Source organism: Salarias fasciatus, chromosome 16 (assembly GCF_902148845.1).
Source record: "Salarias fasciatus chromosome 16, fSalaFa1.1, whole genome shotgun sequence".
NCBI classification, from domain to species: Eukaryota; Metazoa; Chordata; class Actinopteri; order Blenniiformes; family Blenniidae; genus Salarias; species Salarias fasciatus.
The window spans coordinates 28,650,337-28,672,605 of NC_043760.1; the positions used below are offsets into that span (position 1 = coordinate 28,650,337).

General features: G+C 48.7%; 1 protein-coding gene across 1 annotated transcript in view; it reads left to right on the forward strand.

Annotated features, from left to right (window-relative positions):
* The window catches only part of kalrna (kalirin RhoGEF kinase a), a 99,810-nt gene that overhangs the window by 63,632 nt on the left and 13,909 nt on the right, over positions 1–22,269 (forward strand). Inside the window, exons 40-58 of the mRNA XM_030111471.1 lie at positions 3,054–3,132; positions 4,342–4,509; positions 11,925–11,933; positions 14,023–14,217; positions 14,299–14,384; positions 14,466–14,609; positions 15,090–15,185; positions 16,007–16,125; positions 16,425–16,491; positions 16,565–16,668; positions 16,758–16,827; positions 16,941–17,027; positions 17,342–17,434; positions 17,545–17,595; positions 17,679–17,756; positions 17,837–18,022; positions 18,883–19,054; positions 19,404–19,615; positions 20,250–20,530. Coding sequence (XP_029967331.1) covers positions 3,054–3,132; positions 4,342–4,509; positions 11,925–11,933; positions 14,023–14,217; positions 14,299–14,384; positions 14,466–14,609; positions 15,090–15,185; positions 16,007–16,125; positions 16,425–16,491; positions 16,565–16,668; positions 16,758–16,827; positions 16,941–17,027; positions 17,342–17,434; positions 17,545–17,595; positions 17,679–17,756; positions 17,837–18,022; positions 18,883–19,054; positions 19,404–19,615; positions 20,250–20,530 — 2,297 coding nt within the window. The remainder of the gene's footprint in view (positions 1–3,053; positions 3,133–4,341; positions 4,510–11,924; positions 11,934–14,022; positions 14,218–14,298; positions 14,385–14,465; positions 14,610–15,089; positions 15,186–16,006; positions 16,126–16,424; positions 16,492–16,564; positions 16,669–16,757; positions 16,828–16,940; positions 17,028–17,341; positions 17,435–17,544; positions 17,596–17,678; positions 17,757–17,836; positions 18,023–18,882; positions 19,055–19,403; positions 19,616–20,249; positions 20,531–22,269) is intronic.

Sequence of the window (22,269 nt, forward strand, 5' to 3'; positions counted from 1 at the left end):
TGGGACGTTTTTACACTATTGTGTGAAAATGCTGCTCATTCAGCTCTGGTTACGTTTCACTCTGGTTTTCCTCAGTGTTGTTCTTGTTTTGTTTTTTCCAGCTGCTTTAAAGCCGAGAACGATGCTTTCCTTTCCTTTTTTCTTGTTGATATATGCATTCCATGAAAAGTTACTCTCATCAGGTGAAAATAAGGAATAGTGATCGTATAATAAGTGTCACAGTCGCCTTTATTTTCTCCGTCAAGAACAATCAAACTGTAACTGCAGGACAGTGCCACAGTGTCAATATAAAGAGGCAGAGGACAATAAAATGCATAGAAAGTCTGAAACGGGAGAAGTTTGAAATGCCTGAAGAGCCACTCAGCCAGTTTCAGCAGGCTTCACTCCTGCTGTAACGAGCTGGAAACAAACAGCTTCTGAGATGAACGTCTTTAACCAGCCAATCAGCAGCCATCTTTAACCCAAAGCGCAGCTTCTGGTGGTTCTCCGGGCGTTGGTTCTGGTCCATTTAAACCAAATAATTCCAGTGGTATTGGGTTTTTTCCGCACTGAACTATGAAAACAGTTCTTCACTTTAAAATGTCTTTTTTTATGGTGGTCAAATTGTGCTAAAAAATAGTTTTCAGCCAAAAAATTGCTATAATAGTTTTATTTTTAATAATTCTAGCAGTGTTGGCCGGTAAATAATAAGAATTTCTGACTATTTAATGCTCTGTTAGAATTCAGTTTTAGTAGCGATGAGACGGTAGTGAAAGTAGAGGATCCTCCAGAAAACGTCTTTAACCGGTGATGCTCCGAACCCTGCAGGTCAGGGGGTCACACCGCTCTGTTCAGGAGCCAGACGGAACCAACAATGACTGCAGAAAAGACTCCGGTCGCAGCAATAAAGCCGGTGTTCTCGAAACTTATGCAGCTGATGCATTGTGGGTGTTTTTTCAAACTGCCCCTGACAGCGTGTTGTTGTGTTGGATCGTTAAATGTTGAAATCCAGAAGACCCTTGCTAGAATAAAAAAAAACCTGTTTATTTACTTTTTTTGTTTTGTTTTTGCTCAGTGGTTCGACGGGCCGGTTTTGGCCCACGGACCTCATGTTTGACACCCCTGCTGTTAGTGGCAAGCGGCTGTTTGGCGCACGCTTCATTTCATCCTGTGTAACCCGAGCTCACTTCTAATCACCCAGAAGAGAGAGAGAGAGAGTGTGTGTGTGTGTGTGTGTGTGTGTGTGTGTGTGTGTGTGTGTGTGTGTGTGTGTGTGTGTGTGTGTGTGTGTGTGTGTGTGTGTGTGTGTGTGTGTGTGTGTGTGTGTGTGTGTGTGTGTCTGTGTGTGTGTGTCTGTGTGTGTGTGTCTGTGTGTTTGTGTGTGAGACCATCTGTCAGGTATAAATTCACCTTTATAGAAAGGCCAACAAAGATGACACAGAAGACACACACACACACACACACACACACACACACACACACACACACACACACTGACATTTTCCAAAACAAGGTGTCCTCAGAGAGGAAAACACTCGACTTCAGGCCTGAAGTGCCTTTAACATCTGTCTGAACCCAGAGAGACCCGGAGTGTGTTTCAGGGTGTTTGTATCTCAGAACTGGTTAATCTGAAAAAATAAATAAATAAAAGAAAAACACACTGATTTGTGTTAAAGTAAGGAATCTGCATCTTTCAGTTTGTGGATATTTTTAACATGGAAAAAGCAAATCAGGTTGTTTTTTTTTTTTTCTTTCATTTCTGGGAGTTGAATTAAAAGCAGCTCAATAGTGAGATTAAAGCAGAGGTGGCCAACATAAGGCCCGTGTGCGAAAAGCAGCCCACAGGAGGCTTCAGTCTGGCCACCAAACCAACCAAGCGGGACAAATTTCAAAGAAAACACCGATTCCTTTGCTTTTTTTTTTAACCGTAACACACGACAGCGAGCTGAGCCATCGCTGATGAAAGCTAGCTGCTAGACGCTGGTGTGTGTGCTGGTGTGTCTGGAGGTCAGAGGTCAGGTTGTGGTCCAGGCTGCACAGGGACACGCACCCTGTCGGTTCAGCTCGGGACGCCGCTCCCGCCGTCGTTCCGTCTCCCCAGCACGTGAGCCGCCCTGGATTATGTAATCCAGCCGTCAGTCATTAACCCTGCAGAGCATCCCCGGTCACTGAGCTCCACCCAGAGCGGGTGGAGGAGCTCCAGCTACGCCCGACATCAGAGGCTCAAACTCTGAGTCGACACCAATAAACACGACGCGCCTTTCACCTGGCTGGAAACCGGCTTTATGGTTTATGAGGGGAAATGTTCCTGAACCTGGACCTGCGGTTGCAGAACATGATTGGCCTCCTGATAATAAAGCGAGTTAAACCCTGTCGACTTGTGAGCTTTAAGACTTCAGTCGGTTGAACAGATGAACTCCTCTTCCAGCTGCTGGGCTCTGCTGACGCTCAGGACTCGTCTGCTTCGCTCGTTCCAACCGTCTTCCGCTCCTCCGGCTTCTGTTCCGGTTCTGTGTCTTTTGCTGGTTGCATTGAGCTGTGCTGCACAGCGCTGCCTCCCACTGGCCACCTGTGGTACTGCTGTTCACTTCGCCTCCATACATTCCTGGAAGTGTGTTAAATGACACACACACTGACCCCAGCAGAGCCTGGTGGACTTCAGCAGAAACACTGATCAGACCTCATTGTTAATGACTAGTTTTTATCCTGGTGTCTTCAGTTTTCTTCTTAAAAATCCTTCCCAGTGATTTTTGACGGTTTTTCCGTTCAGGTCCTGGTTCAGTGACGTTTCTGTTGTTAACAGAAGCGTCTGTTAGACTCAAGCTCAGGATCCAGATCAGCAGCTCTGTGTGTGTGTGTGTTTGTGTGTGTGTGTGTGTGTGTGTGTGTTCTTCCCGGGTTCACGGAGCCTCGTCACCTTCAGGCTCTACAAACCGCCGTCACGCTCTCTGACAGTGTTTGGTGTAAACAGCGAGTCTCCTGACCCTGAGCTACTGAGCCATCGCACACACACACACACACACGCACACACACACACACAGTGGTCTAACGCTGTCTCCTCTGTGTGTTGGCAGCTCTCTGGCGGCTGTGAGCTGACCGTGGTCCTGCAGGATTTCGCCGCCGGATGCAGCTCGGAGATGTCCGTCAGCACAGGTGAGAGCAGCAGAGACCGACCTGTCGCTCAGCAGCCCTCCAGGTGCATGCTGGGTATTTGCAGAAGGAGTGTTTTGCTGGAGGGAACGTGGATTTTACTCTGATGAGCTGCAGACTGTTTCTCAGGACAACAGACCGAATTGGCCCGAATATAGTACAACTCTGATTATAAGACGACCCCGATTTTTCAAAAATCACTTTGTGAAACTGAAAATATGTTGAAGAGAATAAGGTTACTCAGAAAACAACTTTTTGCTGTACAATTATTCTAAATTCAAAAACTCACAACAGAGAAAACATTTCACGTGATTTAAGATCAAAAAATATTACTGCAGTATTAGATAAAAAATATATTCTCTTTCTCAAAATAAGCAACAAAAAGCAACAAGTACCTCAAAGGTTCCATAACTCCATTAATGATGTAAATGACTTTATAACCGCTCTGGTTCTGTTTCTGGTGCCGGATCAGTGGTTTGTGTCGCTCCTCTCTTCTTTTAAACTGCTTTCAGACGGGCTGACAATAGATTCAGTTCTGGACTAAGTTTGACCTGGTTTTAATCTGCTTACAGTGATTCATATCAGCAGATTCCTCTCATCAGATCAGGTCATAAGGATTTAGCTGTTGTCACCTTTGTTAATTTTATTTTATTTTTGCAAGAGTGAAATTTTCTGCTTGTTGAAATTAAAAGTTCTTGTTGTTTCTGCAGCCGTTCAGCGTTTGACATTTTAGTAGAAATTTTGAAGTTATATTATTTATTAAATATTAACAGTTACAATCTTTAAAGATGTTAAACAACAGAAATGATCTGAAGTGTTCTTTCCAAACCTTTCCTAAACCTGTGTGGATTAAAGGGACTGGATGTATTATTATTTAATGCCTCTGTTGTCCCATAGGGGGCAGTGTTGAGTCACTTCTCAGTCTTTAAAGAGTTCTGGGTCAGGTGGGCTGCAGAGAGAAAATAAAGTTCTGTTTCCACCATGTGGGGCCAAAACATGAAGGTCCTGACTCACTGCACCCCCTGGTGGTGAGGAGGAGTAGTGCTGGTCTGAACGGGGTAGCAGGGTGAGCAGGTCTGGGTTTGGAAGCTGGTGTTTGGTGTTTTTCCTCCTCATCATTGAGGTTGTATTGATCTGACTTGTCCATCTTGAACCGTGACGTTAAAGCAGCCGATCACTGTGAAGCCTGCTGACCTTTGACCTCTTCCGCAGGCCAGACGGTGGAGCTGCTGGAGCGGCCCGGCGAGCGTCCCGGCTGGTGCCTGGTGCGGACCACAGACCGCAGCCCGCCGCAGGAGGGCCTGGTGCCCAGCGCGGCGCTCTGCGTGTCGCACTCGCGCTCCAGCGTGGAGATGGACGGCTTCTTCGGCTCGGGGAAAGGTAGGACGAGCACACGCCGCTGTCCGCACTGTCTGCATGTGATGAGGGGACGGACCAGAGGACCAGAGGCGGTACCTCCTCCACTAGACAGCGTCTCTGGTTCCGCAGGGTCCCGCAGGTTTTAAAGCTCCTTAGTATGAATGAGTAGATTTTCTGGTTTTAGTCAAGCACACTGACTATTAAACTGCTGCTGGTTCTCTCCAGACGTCGTCTCTTTCTCTGCATCAGATTTGCTTCATGTTTCATATCTTTTACTCAGAATTCAAAACTAAACAGGTTTCAACATTTTAGCCATTTATTAGTGTCTTTGAAGTTTCCAGGAATCCTTTCCCAGGTTTAGATGTCTCAAACGTCCCGTAAAGACCGGACACAGTGGACACTCAGGAAGTGACAGAGTGAAGGAGGGTGATGGGTTTGTCTTCACCGTGTTGTGACCTCTGCTGGAGACATGAGGACATGACGGAGGAGACGCCTGGACGCGGTCCTGCCTCAGATCGCTGCAGAGAGCCGCTGTGCCGCTCAGTCAGGCTCATCCGGTCGCTGAGGGACTTGAAACCCCTCAGAGGACCCGGTCCCCGGACCCCTGCTGCTCCTCCAACATCCTGTTAAACCACGTTCACGCTGATATGGCGTCTCCAAACAGCTGGAGCAGCTCCGCCTCATGCTCCTGAGTCAGAAGATTCATGTTCAGAATTCACCATTCTACCTGGACATGATCAATAAATCATCAGCTTCATGCTATGAGTGGAGAGTCCTGCAGGGGGCGGTGTAGAGCTGCCTCTCAGGTGTGTCTGGTCAGGAGCAGAGTTGAGTTTACCTGAATGAAGACAAAGCAGAACCAGGAGGAGTTCAGCTGGAACTGAGGGGAGAACCTCTCAGGTCCAAAACCGATAAAAGGAAGTGAAAACAGCAGAAGAGCAGCAGCTCGTCGGGAGATTCCCACGACTCAATCTGAGGCTTTTCTAAAGGAGACTTGATGCAGCCTGGAGGTTTGCACATGTTTGAGGTGTGTTTTTAGAGGGTTTTTAAGACAAACCTTCTCAGATTGAAGCTTCGGCACTGACAGGATCTGATGGGGCAAAGGTCAGAAGGTCAGAGGGTCAGATGGCAGGTGCTGCTCAGGAATCTGCAGCTAGATGAATGTGGTTCATATAATCTGATCGTGTCTGTGTGCGTGCCGTCCCTCCCTCAGCCTGGCTCTGGCCGGAGCAGATTTGAAAAGTCACACTTCACTTTTTAAACCTCAGTTCTTCATCAGTCACCTTGAGGAAGGTGAAGTCGGACCAGAAACCTGAATCTGTGCTCATCCTAAAATAACCACATGTCCTGCAGTACACACACACACACACACACACACACAGGCTGAGCTTGACATCATCTGATTTGCCTGCTGCAGCCGCAGTCCTTCCTGTTTTTGTCCATAACAAGGACGCTTTGTGTAGCGTGGAGCGATGCAAATCGCACAACTGAGCCCGCCACACACACACACACACACACACACACACAGAAGTGTACAGTTCAAGTCTAAAGTGAAAGAAGCGACTGAATCCTCTTGAACCTGGAGACCCTGGAGGCAGACTGAGGTCAGAGGGTGGTCAGTCCTGTTTGTAACTCCTTACTTGGAATCCAGATCCAGTTTGCAGAACCCGTAGTCAGTCAAATCACATGAAGTGCAGCTTTTATTGTGGCGGTGCCGTGTCTGTCCAGGACCCACTGAAAGCCTTCAGTCATAGTTTAAAATCCTGTCTGTGGAGCCGTTGGTGCTTTTCCAGAGCGGACTGAAGAGTCTGGCGGGGATTTCTGGTTGGATGTGTGCTGATTTCATGGAGGAGGGTGGATTTAGCTGTGAACGTGGAGGTCTGTGGCGTTCAGTGGTCTCTAACGGCCCACACTGGGTGAGTCTGACCTGGTTGGTTCTGCGGTGGTCTGGGTGAGGTTCCAGGTGAGGTTTAGGTGGTTTTGGTCTTGTTCCATTCAGTTTTAGTTTAGTTTGACACTGGTTGAGGCGGACTGGGACTAGTTTGGGTTTCCAGACCAGTACTGATGTGGTTTATGAGGTTTACACTGGAGTCAGTCTGTTCCCAGCTGGGTCTCAGTGAACTGGGACTAGTTTGTGTTTGATTTAGTTTTTGAGACGCTTTGGACAGGCTTAGTTGTTCTTCTGCTGGTCTGAGTCTGGCTCAGGTCTGGTTTTTACTTGCTGCTGTGTGGCTGGTTCATGCTGGGCTTGGTCTGGTTTTCCAGACTTTCTGGTCGATTGAGACTAATTCCGTTTGATTTTCGATGGTTGTCGGTGGTTTGAGGCGGTTTTGTGACTGCTGTGGTTGGTCGGACCGTCTGTCTGCAGCGGACCTGGTTTCCGTCTGGTTTAAGATGTCTTTCAGACTGGTCTTTTTAGAAGGTGTCCACTCCTCAGTGTCTCACACACACGTCCTCAGAGCCACACTTTGAGACGTGAGAAGTGTTTAATTAGGAATCTAGATCTGTAATTAACCCCGACGAGACGCTGCATAAGAGAGTAGAGACTGCTGTGTGTGTGTGTGTGTGTGTGTGTGTGTGTGTGTGTGTGTGTGTGTGTGTGTGTGTGTGTGTGTGTGTGTGTGTGTGTGTGTGTGTGTGTGTGTGTGTGTGTGTGTGTGTGTGTGTGTGTGTGTGTGTGTGTGTGTGTGTGTGTCTGTGTGTGTGTGTGTGTGTGTGTGGTCTCCTTGTCCTCGGTGAAGGACTGAACTGAAAGTCCTTCAGATTAAAGCTGCTTCTCTCTCATTTCTTCATCGTCCTTTATGAAAGTTTCCAGACCTGGAACCTTCCTGATGTTCTGGTTTTGAGGGAAATGCTGAAAGTGACCGGTGTGTTTGGAGAGCTCCCGTCCTGAGAGGTTTTCTGGTCTCCCTCTGAATATCCTGCGACTCCGCCGCCGCCACTTGCTGTTTCCTGCTGTTCAGCGCCGCTGAAACAAAGTGGGACACTGCAGAACGCCGCTGCAGAACGCCACGCTGCCGGCAGCTCTGTATCTGGGCTAAGTGCCGCCGCCTGTCCCCCACCTGCTGCAGAGGCTCAGCGGCACTTCAGATCCACTTTCCACCAGAGCGATGAGGCTAACGACCCAGAGAAGGGGGTCGAAGAGCTGACCTCCTGATCCAGGTCCAGCGTTCAGAAAGAGTCCGGAGAACGGCGGCTGTCCAGGAACTGCTGGGCTTTAAGGCTGGTTCAGACAGCTGAGGAGGAGGTCTGGGCTCCAGACCACAGAGCTGGAGGGACGGCTGACCTCTGAACCCTGAGGAGGGGGTGCTGTGAGTGATCACAATCAGTGAAAACAGTGATGAAGAATAACGGTGATTTTCACAGTAAAAGTCTCCAGCTCAGGCCCGAGACTCAGATGAACGGATCAGAAGACTTTGAGGCTCCAGCTGGTGGACGAGATAAAATCCAGTTTTTACGCTGCAGCAGGCTGAAGGGTGATTTGGAGAACAATCTGCTCTGCAGTGTTTTCTGGGAGTTTTATCTGGATGTGTTCTTGTTCTTGTTCTTGACTCTTCTCAGACGAGCCGCTCTCCAGTCTTTAGTCGTGAACTTGTCTAGATTAGTGTTATCCCCCTGAGCTGAAGGAGTTTCGCCCTCGACTGGCTTCACACAGGAGAGAACCTGGCTCTAGACAAGCTGTAATGTAGCTGCAGGTTGAAGTCTCTGACCTCAGACGACCTCTGACCCTGACCTGCCTCAGGTCGGCCCCGGCAGTCAGTGACTGCAGGATGGAGACGATAAGAGAGTTTTAACAGAGAATTAATCATTTACAAGCAGAGTTGTGATAAAGAGCGAAAACATGTGTCAGTGTGTGTGTGAGTGTGTGAGTGTGTGTGCAGGCTCCGCCCCCTCCATTTCCTCCTCCTCATTCGCTCCGTCTCCCTGTTTCTGCTGAATCGTGGGTAGTTCAGACGAGACTGTCTGGGAGTAGAGACACACACACGCGCACACACACACACACACACACACTCACTCACTCAGTCAGGCAGTGTGGTTCACAAGAAGACGGTCAGCCGCGTGTGTGTGTGCTTGGAGAGTAGGATGTGTGTGTGATCCAGCATGAAGCGAGGAGGTCAGCGCTGCTGGGAATGGATCTACAGCCACTGCTGCTGCTACAGATACTCCGGCACAGGTGAGGCAACACACACACACCCCAACCGGGGTGTGTGTGTGTGTGTGTGTGTGTAGGATGATTGCTCAGGAATGAAGTTGAGAACAGGTTCTTTGAAGCTGACAACATTCTCCACATTTGTGTGTGTTTGTGTGTGTTTGTGTGTGTTTGTGTTTGTGTGTGTGTGTGTGTGTGTGTGTGCGTGCGTGTGTGTGTGCGTGTGTGTGTGTGTACTTCAGGATGTGTACTGCAGTGCAGGCTGTAGACGGTCGTCCTCCAGACCTCCAGCTGAAGCAGTGTTTCAGTTCTTTCCGTCTGTTGCAGTGAAGGTTTTGGAGTTTTTAAATTCCCGGTTGGTCACGCTGACTGAGCCGCTCACACCTGGCGGCCATGCGGAGTCCTGGTCCTGCGTTCAGAGAAACCTTGACAGGGTGGAGGTTGAATCCCAAACCTGGACCACCCTCTGTACCCCTCAGAGACCCGGCTCCCTGTCTCATCAGGGTCCAGCTCCTCCTGGCCGGAGGAGCCGGACCCTGATGAGGCAGCAGGAGGCTCGGGGCGGGTTTAGACTGCTGAATGAGGATGTTGAGGGTTCCCGGCTGGTTCTCATGTCTGTCAGCGGTGCAGAGGCTGAAGGGCCTCCAGGCCGCCGTTACAGCGGCCATGTTGTATTTGGTTGTTTCCCGTGACGGAGCGAAGGAGCCTGGTTCTTCACGGTGAAGCTGAACGCTGAACGCTGCACCTCGGCTGAAGCCGAGCTGGAGTGTATCGCTACAAGTAGACGTTTGGTGCGACTGCAGCAGCATGTCGTTGTACAGTGACATCTAGTGGTCCCAGGTGGTATTCATATATCATAAACCCCTGGAGTTACTAATGGGACTTTTATCCTGAACGCACGGCTCGTAGCAGGATTCATGGCGTTTAGCAAGTTTTAACAGTATCACAAACGGCATTAATGCACATTAGAATGATCACTGGTCCTCCGAGTTACTGACAGGAGCAGTGGAGGAGTCGTAGAGCTGCTGTCTCTCTCCGTCCCGCTTACTGAGTCGACCGTAGCGTCAACAAAGGTTCCCATTTCAGTTACTGTTTCACCGAGCTCCAGTTTACTGGACGTGGCTTTTCATTTGCAGTGTGAAGGAAACTGCGTGGACGGTTTCTGAGTTTCGGCTCCAGCAGGTGATCCGCTTGAGAGGCGTTCAAGGACTGTGGGAACCGCCAGGTTCGAAAACATGTCGGCGCCTGTATTGATCTGTTTTTGGAAAGTTGTGTGTGAAACAGAGAAAACTGTCTGAGTTTGTAGACTGGGTTTCTAAGAGCAGGTGAGGAACTGGAGTTTTGAGTCGGATTCAGAGCAGAAGAAGAAGAACAACAGAAACGTCAGATCAGAGAAAACTTTACAGCAACATGAAGACCAAAGTACTCTCCTGCAGCATCATAAAGCAGAACAAAACAATCTGATTACTACCAAACCGAGCCGACAAACTATAAAACCCTGAAAGTCAGGAACACCATAAAGACCATTGAATGGATCCATTTTTACTACCTCCATTTAACAGTTTTCATGAGCGATCCTCGAGGATTTCATTTCTACCTGAAGGTGGAGCCTCGACACGGGTCACGGTCCTCCCTCCAGCTCACCTGTCAGATACAACCAGCACCGTGTGTCAAGGAGTGTGTTCCTGTCTGTGTTGTTACATCAGCCTCACACATCAAGTGTGATATTAGCGTTTAATCAGTGTTACATAATGCCACCAATCAGCGCATCGATCCGGTCTGGTGCTGGCTGGCTGCTCCCCGGGGTTAAAGGTTAACTCGGCTCCGGGTGGACTTTCCCCCGGCTCCCGGCAGGCAGAGCGGTATGAAGCTGGACTGGTTCCACCGGTTTCTGTGGGGGACGTGGATCAGTTCCTCCACAGCGCCGTCAGGCTGCAGACCTCCAGAGCGGCGGCGAGTTTCCTCCATGGGTTAGAGTGAAGGTGTGTGTAAGGTGTGTGTAAAGTGTGTGTAAGGTCTGTATGATCCGTGGGTTTCCTCGTAGCCGTCAGCCTGCAGGAAGTGAGGCCGGCACCTTGTTGACCATTTAAAGGTCTGGGTCCTGGACCAGTCGGTCCCAGAGCCTCCAGGTGTTTCTTTACATCTGGATTTGAATAAAGTTGGTTTCACGCAGACCTTCGGCCTCAATAGGAGTGTGTCTGAGTCCCGGGACGGGACGCTTCTCTGGAGGAGACACATGGTGACGAGAAACGAGGCGTCCGGAGACGCTGGGTCACTTCTCGTATGCGAGGCATTTATGGGAAACGTGTGTGTGATGTGTTCAAGGAATGCCAGAAATTCTCGCGCTATTAAAACATGCAGGTTGACTTCTCCGCCTCGAAACTGAAAAGAAACAAAAGAGTGAATGGATACTCAAAGGTTGAGTCAGAACGGCAACACGCTCAAAGCCGGAGTCCGCCTCGCACCCACACGCTGTTTCAGGACGGACTCAGACCCTGCCTGGGCCCGTTTCACTGTTTCCAGAGACAAGGAATTTAATCCATTTAAAAAAAAAACAGCAACATTTGAGCATGTGGATGCAGTGTGTGTGTGTGTGTGTGCGTGTGCTGCAGAGCAGAGGGAGGTATGAGAGGAATGCCACCGTCCCAGATGAGAGTAGAGCGTTGCTGCAGGGCGTCTTCCTCCTCCTCGCTCTGCAGAGGGAAACGGCCGAGACGCTGCTGTTTAGACGGAAACGCTGGATCCAGAGTGAAGCGGCTGCAGGTGAATAAAGGCCGGAGCTGCTGGAGGTCTAGCAGATAAACGCCGTCCTGTCAGGACTGAATGTGGCTGCAGCTCGAGTCTCCTCCGTGCCATTAGCCGAGGACAAGACCGATTTCACGTCAAGAAAAAATTGGACATTAATAATCAGAATCCAGCAGCTGCTGTCAGGACCGGCTGTGAATTCACCTGTTGAGCTTTCGGAGATTTCTAACAGCAGTTGAAGTTTCTGAGTCTCAGCTGCTGAGTTTCTGTCTGAGAGCGATCTGCTCATAGTGACGGCAGCGCCGCACCAAAAAGAGTTCAACGTTTTCGTTTGCAATATCTGTCTGTGAAGGTTCTTTATATAACGTTTCATTCAAAGATCATTGGAAGGTGTGATGGCTTTTTAAACTTCTTCCAAGAAACGTGAGCTTTTTAGTGTTTTACTAGAAAGAAGAGCAGAAATAATGTGATTTTACACAATAATGAAGAAGAAGAATCCAGGTATGAAGAGAAGAAAGAGGATTCAGTCTCATCAATAGAGCCTTTCATAGTGTGTGTGTGTGTGTGTGTGTGTGTGTGTGTGTGTGTGTGTGTGTGTGTGTGTCTGTGTGTGTGTGTGTGTGTGTGTGTGTGTGTGTGTGTGAGATTAAAGGTGATGATGGGGATTTTAACAGAACACACTCTGTCTCCCCGTCGGCTCCAGAACAAAAGGCGTCCTTGTGTTTGGTCTCACCTGACTGCGGACATCTCTGCTACACACACACACACACACACACACACTCTGTTCTTCGTGAGCTCGGAGCTGGCTGCTCAGAGACATTATGGAGTGAGGGACATGAAGCCAGAGAGAGAAGAATTCGTTGGTTTGTCTGTGATCGATACCTGGATCAACCTGGCGCCGTTTAAAGTAAAGTCAAACAGAAAATCAGTTTCCTTTCAGTATCAGAGAGATTTTAGAGGAAAACATCCAAACATTGTACAGTGAAAAATCTTTAATGAAATAAAAATCAACACACATTAAACCTTAAATGAAAAAATGAACAGTTTATTGGTCCTTTGCTGGACTTCGGTTCCACATGAGGAACTGCAGTTCATGTAAAATTCAGAATTCAGTCCAGCTTCAGAAAATAAGAGGAACAAATAATCAATACATTAGAAAATGTAAAGATGGGTGATAAAGACACTAGTCGGTTTTTCCACCAGAGAGTAAACAAAGCAGAGAGGAGGAGGACGCTCCTGCTGCTGTGGTTGGTTTGACCCGTTCCGGCCGTCGCCCCGCTGACGGCAGCGCTCCGTCAGCCGTGAAGATCGGGAGTGAAGGGCTGAGTGGAGGAGGAGGTGGGGCCGTCGGTCCCCTGAGACGTGACCGCAAACAAAACTCGCTGCCGACCGGCCCGAAACGGCTTCAGAACAGGACCAGTGTTGATTAAAGGAGGTAAAAGCAGCGAGAGATCAATAAACTAGAGTATGAACGGCCAAAAGGTAAACCAGAATAAGACCAGAAAAAACAGTGATTTAAATAAAATAAACAGCTGAAACTTTCCTGAAATACGTCTGAAAGATTCAAATCTGGGCTAAAATGAGTTTAAAGAATGAGAGAATGAGTGATCTGAGACTAATTCAGCTGAGAAACTTTTATTAAAACTCCATCAGAGACAGAATCGGTCCAGTGAAAAGGTCTGAGCTGATCCAGGAGCAGCAGAAACCAGGCCGGCGTGGAGATATAGTCGATGTATAGGCTCAGACAGATCACCAGTGAAACATGAATCAACACTCAGGCTCCCACAATGCTTCAGGAAAAGGTCACGGTGTGACCGGCACTACCGTTCCTGGTTTCATGTTATTAAAGTCAGAAACGTGTTTTTCTTTGTACTGAACCTTAAAACCAGCTGGAAGCGACGCAAACCTCACAGCAGCAGCAGCTCGCCGTTTTAACGAAACCCGGAGGTCAGAGGTCAGAGGGGAGGATGGAGGCCGACACCTCGGGGGATCGCTGACCTCTGACCTCTGGGTTTCCGCTGCCGACTGCTTTCAGTTTGACTGTTCAGCTTTTTTCTGTCACTTATTGGATAAAATGACACTTTTGTAAACAGATTTCACTTCATTTAAACAACAAGATGCTTTTCATTCCTTCATATCTTCTGAAACTGTGCTTTGTTGTCTGAACTGTTTTTCTGACCATAAATTCAGTTTCAATATGTCAAAACTACATTATTTTTATGCATTTTGTTGTTTATTAGGCCGAAAATTCAGTTTAATCAACAGAGTTTTAACTTGTGACTGGATTGGACTAAATGTGCCTGCCATGACGTTCTGTTAGCTCAACCTTTTCAGGACGTTTGTCCTGAGAAATACTGTGAACTTCTCCTCAGAATGTCATCTGGAACTCCATCCAGCGTTCCAGTGGCTAAATTCAGAATTTCAAAATAAAGCTGCGACAGTGCGAGAGCTCTGGGGATTTTCAGATTAAAGGAATCGTTTTCACACATCGGTGACTTTACATCTTGTAGAATTGGTTGATTCTTTGTCGGCGGTTTGGTCCTGATGGTCGATGTAGTTTCTTCAGAGTCTGACTGGATCCTGCCAAAACCGGACTCCTGAACGGCCCCTAATCGCGGCTGTCCCTCTGATCTCCCCAGTGGGCGGCCCGGACGGGAAGACCACGTCGGTGGTGAACCTGCACCCGCAGCCGTCGCTGGGCTCCATCCAGTCCAGCTCTCCGGGGCCCAAGCGGTCCGGGAACACCCTGAGGAAGTGGCTGACCAGCCCAGTGCGGCGGCTCAGCAACAGCAGCTCCATCAAGAAGCTGCCCAACAGCAAACACAAGAAGACCGGTGAGGGGGCGGGGCTGGTGGAGGGGGCGGGGCCGGGGCAGCTGCCCGCTGCTTCACTCTGAATGACTTGGTCACTGGCAGGTCCCGGATCGGGCCGAGACGACGGCGACAAGAACCCGGACCTGGACCCGTCGGAGGGCGGCGTGCCGGATGAGAGCGCCGATGAGGTGGGTGACGACGGGAAACACCAGGCCTCCCGAAACGCCGCTCAGACGCCCTGAGCCGCAGCGCCCTGCTTCTGTCCTCAGGTGGTCCACAGCAAGGACGGAACCCTGCTGGCCAAGAGCTCCGGGATCCAGAGCGGCGGGGAGGAGGAGCCGGACGAGGAGGCCCCCACCCCTCTGCCTCCACCCATGGAGATCATCAAGGACCCGTCTGCTCAGGACAGCAAGGTAGGCAGCCCTCCTGGCCTCTGCCGGGTCTGCGGACGATCGGATTTATGATCTGAAAGCAACACAATAAGGAAAACTGACACAACAATATAAATGCTCAAGGAAGACGTGCTGAGAACCATCATGAGCAGAAATGACATTCACCAGAGTTTCACAGTATTTCTCTATAAGAAGCTTCATTCATGGATATTTTGTTGTTAGCTGTTTTGAAATAATCATTTAATAGAATTTCTATGTTGATGATTGTTTCAGTTTTATTTTCTTGTCTGGCCTGATGGGAACTGTTTTATCTGACAGTATTTCTAAAATTAATCTGGGGTTTTCGGTGTGATCTGCTGCTCAGTAACAGCCTCTCACTCCCCTCGCTCTGGTTCTGGGTCTGCTCTGGTCTCTCTGCTTCTAACCGTCCTAACCTGCTTGTTTCTCTCCCCTCCTCCTCCTCCTCCTCTTCCTCCTCCTCCTCCTCCTCCTCTCTCTCAGTCCTCGTCCTTGCTAACGTCTCTGCAGTCGTCCTCTGAGGTGCCCAGCGCCGCTGAGCTGGTTAGCGCCATAGAAAAACTGGTTAAAACCAAGATGGTGAGTGTCTGAGTGCAGCTGGACGCGTCCTGTCTGTCCACACGCCCTGCTCTCATGTCTGATGGCCGGTAAAGGAACTCAGGCCAGGTTTGACTTCAGGAGACGGTCAGATCAGGCGTCGTCTGGAAAGTGTGACGGATCCTCTCTGTCTCTGCTTATCGCCTCTGAATTTCTAACTTTGATATTTTCACGTCTCTCCTTTCTCTTACATTTCAATCCATGTTATTTTAAATTATTATAAGACAAGAACTGTCCGGAACATGAAGTGCAGCAAACAGGAAGCCAGGCCGTTCATCAGATTATGAGGAACAGAAACAGACTGACAGTTTTTCACCTCTTCCAGAAAATATTGATCATTTAGACACCTTTAATGCGATCAGTCATGAAACATGCAGATGTGACCAGGTTGATAATTTTTCCCATAAATGACTGATCCTAACTTTCCTCGGTCACGTGACTCACAGCAGTTTTTACAGATGTGTAGGTGTTCATGCTGAACTGTACCCGGCTGTCGAGCACGCGCTGTTCAGAACATAAATAATGCTGACTTTACAGAGCGTTTTATACAGTTTTACCATTGAAATGCTAAAGTATTTCAGCGGGAGTCTACGAAGGGTTAAAAACATTGCTCTGGTTTGTTTAAAAAAAAAACCTTTGAGTTTCCAGTAGAAGCCCAGATCTGTGGAGAACAGATCAAGTCAGACTGTCGGGCTGTTTTCAGCTCTTCTGGTCTCCTGCTGCCCCCTGCTGTCTGCGAACCCTCACTGCACCCTCACCAGACGCGAGTCCGGCTGTGACCTCTGACCCTGTCCCCTGTGCAGACTCTGGAGCCAGGAGCGTACCCCGACTTCCCCACCGCCTCCCCGCCCGAGCAGACCACCCCGGTCCAGCCCCGGAACCCCGAGCTGGAGCAGAGAGCCAAGGCCATGAGGGGCCGGATGTGAGTCCCACACACACACACACACACACACACACACACACGCACTTTAATGACCAACACATTGTTTTCTGTTGCTGCTCTCCTGTTTTCACTCCACCTGCTGCTGTAACAGTGCAGATGTTCCAGATGTGAGAGAAATCCAGTGACGTATTACTCTAGTACAATGAGGAGATGTGGGAGCCAGAGCCTTCCTCTGGAGGCGGAGCTCTGACGTCTCCTGGCGTCTGAATTGAAATGCTGTGTAGCTGTTGGAGGACGGTCGTCTCCTGTTGCCTTCAGAGGTTTCTTTTCCCCGTCAGGTTCGTCCTGAAGGAGCTGATCCAGACGGAGAAGGACTACGTCAAAGATCTGGGCATCGTGGTGGAGGTGAGTGACGGAGCAGCAGGAGGAGGAGGAGCCGCCGCCGCCGGGCGCTGACGGCTCACCACCGTCTCTGCAGGGGTTCATAAAGCGCATGGAGGAGAAGGGCGTCCCTGAAGACATGAAGGGGAAGGACAAGATGGTGTTTGGAAACATCCACCAGATCTACGACTGGCACCGAGAGTGAGTCCAGCTGCTGTCCTCCACCGCCACGGCGTCCCCCGCTGCCCTGACGATTCCTCTCTCCTCTCCTCTCCTCTCCTCTGCTGCAGCTTCTTCGTGGGTGAGCTGGGGAAATGTCTGGACGACCACCAGCTGCTCCCGGAGCTCTTCATCAAGCACGTGAGTGAGGAAGACCATGATGAAGATGACCGTGGGTGATGGTCCATGACGTCTGACTGTGTGTGTGTGTGTGTGTGTGTGTGTGTGTGTGTGTGTGTGTGTGTGTGTTGCAGGAGAGGCGGCTCCACATGTACGTGATCTACTGTCAGAATAAGCCCAAGTCTGAGTTCATCGTAGCAGAATACGACGGCTACTTCGACGTACGTGAAGCTTTCAGCTGTTTGGTTTCATCCTAGAAAAGGGTTTCAGATGGGATTAATCACGAAGAAATGTCATCTCATTTCAAACAGAAGCAGTGTTCTTTTGTTGGTTCAGTCATCATGAATTCAGTTTTCTGTGCTGAAACGTGACTAAACTCACTCAGTTACTCTGAAGGAGAAATGACGGACTTCAGGTGTTTTTCCACATTTACTCTTCGTTGCTGTGCCTCAGTAGAGTTTTCAGGGCTTCTGCTCTACTTGAGTAGTGAAGATTCAGAGTTCCAGTGAAAGAATCACACTGTTTTTTTTTCCAGGGGATCCAGCAGGACATCCAGTCCAGACTGACCATCAGCGACTTCCTCATCAAACCCATCCAGAGAATCACCAAGTACCAGCTGCTGCTGAAGGTGAGCCCAGAGTGAGAGGAGTGTTCCATCAGTACGACCAGAGCCAGAACCCCCCCTGGCTGGGACAGGAAGCCGAGCCTGTCTTTATTCCCTCCCGTCTCTCCTCTCAGGACTTCCTGAAGTACAGCTCCAAGGCGGGGATGGACTGCGAGCAGATCGAGGTGAGCGCGTCTCCCTCGTCCTGACCGGCAGGACGTTTGTCTCGGGCGTCGTCTCCATGCTGCTGTCTCTGTGCGTCTTGTAGAAAGCCGTGGATCTGATGTCTCAGGTGCCCAAACTGTGCAACGACATGATGAACCTGGGCCGGCTGCAGGGATACGAGGTGGGCTCCCGTCGGGCGCTGACCGGGGGGGCGGGGTCTCAGCGTCAGCGCCGTGACCCGGCGCTGTGGTTTCTCCTCAGGGGAAGCTGACCAGTCAGGGCAAGCTGCTGCAGCAGGAGACCTTCTTCGTGACGGAGCAGGACGCCGGCGTCCTGTCGCGCTCCAAAGAGCGCCGCGTCTTCCTCTTCGAGCAGATCGTCATCTTCAGCGAGCTGCTGCGGAAAGGCTCGTCCACGCCGGGATACCAGTTCAAGAAGAGCATCAAGGTAGACGTCCTCATTCAAACCCAGACGGTCTCCGGACCAGCGTAGCTCTGCCGCTCGTGCAGGACTGGTGGAGGGCTCAGACTGAATCAGACGGTTCAGATCTGAGACGGCGGCCTCAGCCTCAGAGACGTGATGACAGATTCTGCTTCATCAGTTACTAACTACTACTGTTAATGTTACTACTCCTACCACTACTAGTAGTATGAAGAAGTACTGCTAATACCACTGCTTTACTGTAACAAGTGTTGGACATGTTACTTTTAAAAAGTAATTATAGTTACTAGTTACTTCTTCAAAAAAGTAACTAAGTTACAGTATTTTAAAAGCTAATTACTGCAAGCTGTAACTCTATCACTTCACTCCAATCGGTCCTTCTTTCTGTATGATGACATTTCGAACTTTCCTGATTGAGGAGCTGCAACAATGTATCAGTTTTGAATGACATCATCATCTAATATGACCTAGATATGCAAATGAGCAGCCATGCTAATTAGATGATGTCATTTAGATCTTTCCTGACTGAGAAGTTGCAACAGTGTATCTGTTTTAAAGCAACATAGTTTTTAACACATTAAAGTGCATCATGTTGTCATTATTCACATAACGCTCTTTCATTGAAATTATTATGACATTGTAATATGTGTGACCGCAACTCAGACATACACACAAACACACACACACAAAGTGGTTGTTCTCCCCTCCGATGAGCCCGGTCTGCTCTCGGCTCTTTTCCCTGGACTGTTCTAATAAATCTTTGATCTTGTTTTTCATGAATTCACCTCTTATTTCTTATTTCTGCTGTGTTCAGATGAGCGATAAATGCTGAATAGAAGTGTTTTCCTTCATCTCCTCGCCTGCAGGTGTCCTACCTGGGCCTGGAGGAGAGCGCAGACAGCGATCCCTGTAAGTTTGTGCTGGCGTGCCGCGGCTCGTCCGAGCGCTTCACGCTGCAGGCCGCCAACGTGGACATCAAGCAGGTGTGGGTCCGACACATCCAGGAGGTGCTGGACGCTCAGAGCAACTTCCTGTCAGGTGAGGAGACTTCAGGGGACGACAGGAAGGTCTCATCAAGAAGAAGCTGCTCTACAGTCGAGTTAGATTGCTTTTCTGCTGTTTTTTTTTTTTTTTTTTGGTTGCATTTTCCTACAAAGTGTGATTAATGACCTTTAAAGTGGTGTAAGTAACCAGCATTTGTGGGATAAGCAACAGAGCTGAGCCTGAAACTGCAGATTATCCAGATCAGATGAGTTCAGTAACAAATACCTTCTGCTCATTGAGTCCTGTCCACCTCTCGTTTCTCGGGGTGTTTGGGGCAGAGGGGTTGTAAGGTGAGCGGTTCGAGGCCAGACGGCATCATTTACCTGTGGTGTGTGTGTCGCAGCTCTGCAGTCTCCCATCGAGTACCAGAAGGAGCGGGGCGGCGGCAGCTCCTCGCTCACCAGGAACCGCTCGTCGTCGGGGAACCGGCCCGCCGGCCCCTCCCACAGCCGGCCGTCCTCGGCCCTCGGGCTCGGCGACAAGGAGGCGGAGAGGGGGAGGAGCCAGATGAAAGTGTCTACCTCCAACGGCGGCTCGTCGTGCTTCGAGTCCAGGGTGAGTCTCAGAGGAGCGTTTCTCTGAAGTTCAGACTGGAGGCGGCGGAATGGAGCACGAAGCAGCTTTCTGAGAGCCAGAGAGAAGAGCAGGCTCTGAGACTGTCCAACAGGAATCTGAAAAAAATAAACATCCACAAGTAGTCTTTAGAAATGGATGTGTGAAGAGTGTGGAAAAAAGAAATTTAATGTGAAGGGTCAATAATGTTCGATCCTATTTTAAGACACTACATCCCAAAAAGGTCCCAAAGTGAGTTCAACTAAATCTCAGAGTTGAACAAAGTCAGTGTGAAACACAGATGAAGCAAATTCCAAATGATCCCAAATTATTGTGGAACCCTCATCCAAAGTCGACTGAGAGAATCTCAGTCTGCATGTCAGAACAGCAGTAACTGTTATTATAGTAAAACCACACAAGAACAGAGAGAAACTGGAACGTTGCAGTCTGAGCTGCGTTAAACTTCCTCCTTCATCCACTGAGTCTCCCTGTATGCAGATGATGCTGTTATGAATGTTAGTCTCTAAGATGACAGCCTGTCCTCACCTGTCTCGTCCCCCCCTGTGTCTCCTGACCTGTCCCCCACCCGTCTCCCCACCTGTCCCCCTGTCCTCACCTGTCCCCCCCCCCCCCGCAGGATAACGGCGGCTGTAACGGCACCTCCTCCACCATGGTGGTGTCTCAGGACTACTCGGCGCTGAAGGAGCACGAGGTGTGTGTGAGCCAGGGCGAGACGGTGCAGGTCCTGGCCACCAACCAGCAGAACATGTACCTGGTGTACCGGCCGGCCAACAGCCAGTCGCCCGCCGCCGAGGGCTGGGTGCCGGGACACGTCCTGGCCCCGCCCACCAAGCCCCTAAAAGACTCCTCCTCCGCGTCCTCCTTCTCCGCGGCGGTGGCCGACGCTAACAACATCAAGTAAGTCCCTCCTCCTCCTCGTCCTCCGGCGCTCGGATTGGACCCCCCTCCCTCACCTCCTAACCCCCCCTCCCCTCTAAACGAACCCCTGGACTCGCAGGAGCCTTTTTGTTTTTGTTTTTGAGACCCGGGTACTGAGCGGCTCTCCTGGGCGCCGTCGTGTTTTCTGAGCCATCATCTCAAACTGGAGCTCTGAGGAGTGAATCTGAGAAAGATTGGAGCTAAACTGTGGAGCCAAAACCGGACTCTTATTTCAGTTGCTAACACCCTGCCTTTTGGTTTTACTCTTTAGTTTCTGACTGTTTTTCTTGAAAAGGAAAAGAGAAAAGAAAATCTCGGCTCGGTTCTCCGCTCTGGAGAATATTTATTTTGTTGTCTGTGGCAATCTACACACACGTTTGTGTTTCTTACTTTTTATGCTGTCTGTTTTGTTTTGTTTTGTTTTTGTTTTTTTTCTAATTATTTTATTTCACAGAGTTGGATTTTCTTTCTCCCTCCTTTGTGTTGATTCTCGTCACTGTACAAAAGTTGATTTTGCTGTTTTGACTGAAGCTCGAGAACATTCCTGTTTTTAAGAAGAAATCTTTTTGCACTATTTATGATGAAGAAAAGAATCTGAATGAAGTCAGGCTGTGCAATATGTCTCATTTAATGGCAACTGTTGGTCGTCTAATGATGATTTTTAAATGTATTTTAAAGATGTAAAATAAAGCTTTTGGAGTTGAGCATGCGTTAGCGCAGACGTGACGGTGACGGTGTTTTGTTGTGCGTTAGTTCGCAGATGATCCTCGAGTTTGTAGTTTTTAATATTTGTAAATAAACTCAGTGAAGCGAAGTGATCTGCCACCAGCTTTTATTTCTTCATTTCTGTCTTTTTCCCTGTTATGGTTCAGTTCAGCATTTTCAGTCTGTTGTATTTTACCTTTATTTTCTCTGTGTGGATTTCAGTTTTTACTAACATGGACGGTTTGACACTCCACAGAAGAGACGAAATTCAAACAGAAAGGAGAAAGAAAACCTCCTGGATACCGGAGGGAAGGTTGTGTGGGGAAAAAAAAGAAGAAAAAAAAACAGCTGAGCCTCAAAGTTTCTGAATGAAATGTCGATTTCAAGAAATTTAAAAGAACTGGTGAAAAATTGCCACTTTGAAGCAAAGCTACTTTTTTCATATATATGCAAGGTTTTGAATTTTAAAAATAATGGCATGTTGTTTGATCTATTTCCAGTTAAATTAAAAAATATAAAAACACTTCAACTGAAAGATTTTACATTGATTTACATAGATTTTACATTTATTAACGTAAAAATTCAGATATTTTGTTGATTGTAATTAGTGCTGTCATGCGATCAAAAAATGTATCTAATTTGTTACAGGATTTGTAATTAATTAATCTAATTAATCACATTTTAATCTCATATCTGCTTTAGGTCCATAAGTGAAGAATTCGAATTCTAGGACGTTACAGAATTGTCGTGACTCATCAAATGAATAGACCGAGAAGAGAAGATCTGAAATCCACATTTCTGTTGATGATGGATGAAAGCTCAGTCTTGTCCAAAATACATTCTAAGCCCAATCAGGCAACTCAAGTAACACTTTCCGTTTGTTTCATTAATAAAATCAAAAGAAGAAAAAGTTTAAGTACATCCCAGCAAACCAGTCCAGCCTGGTGCACTATTCAAAAATGCAGTACAAATATAGATTAAAACATCTGAAATAAAATAAGGCTGAGTCTCAA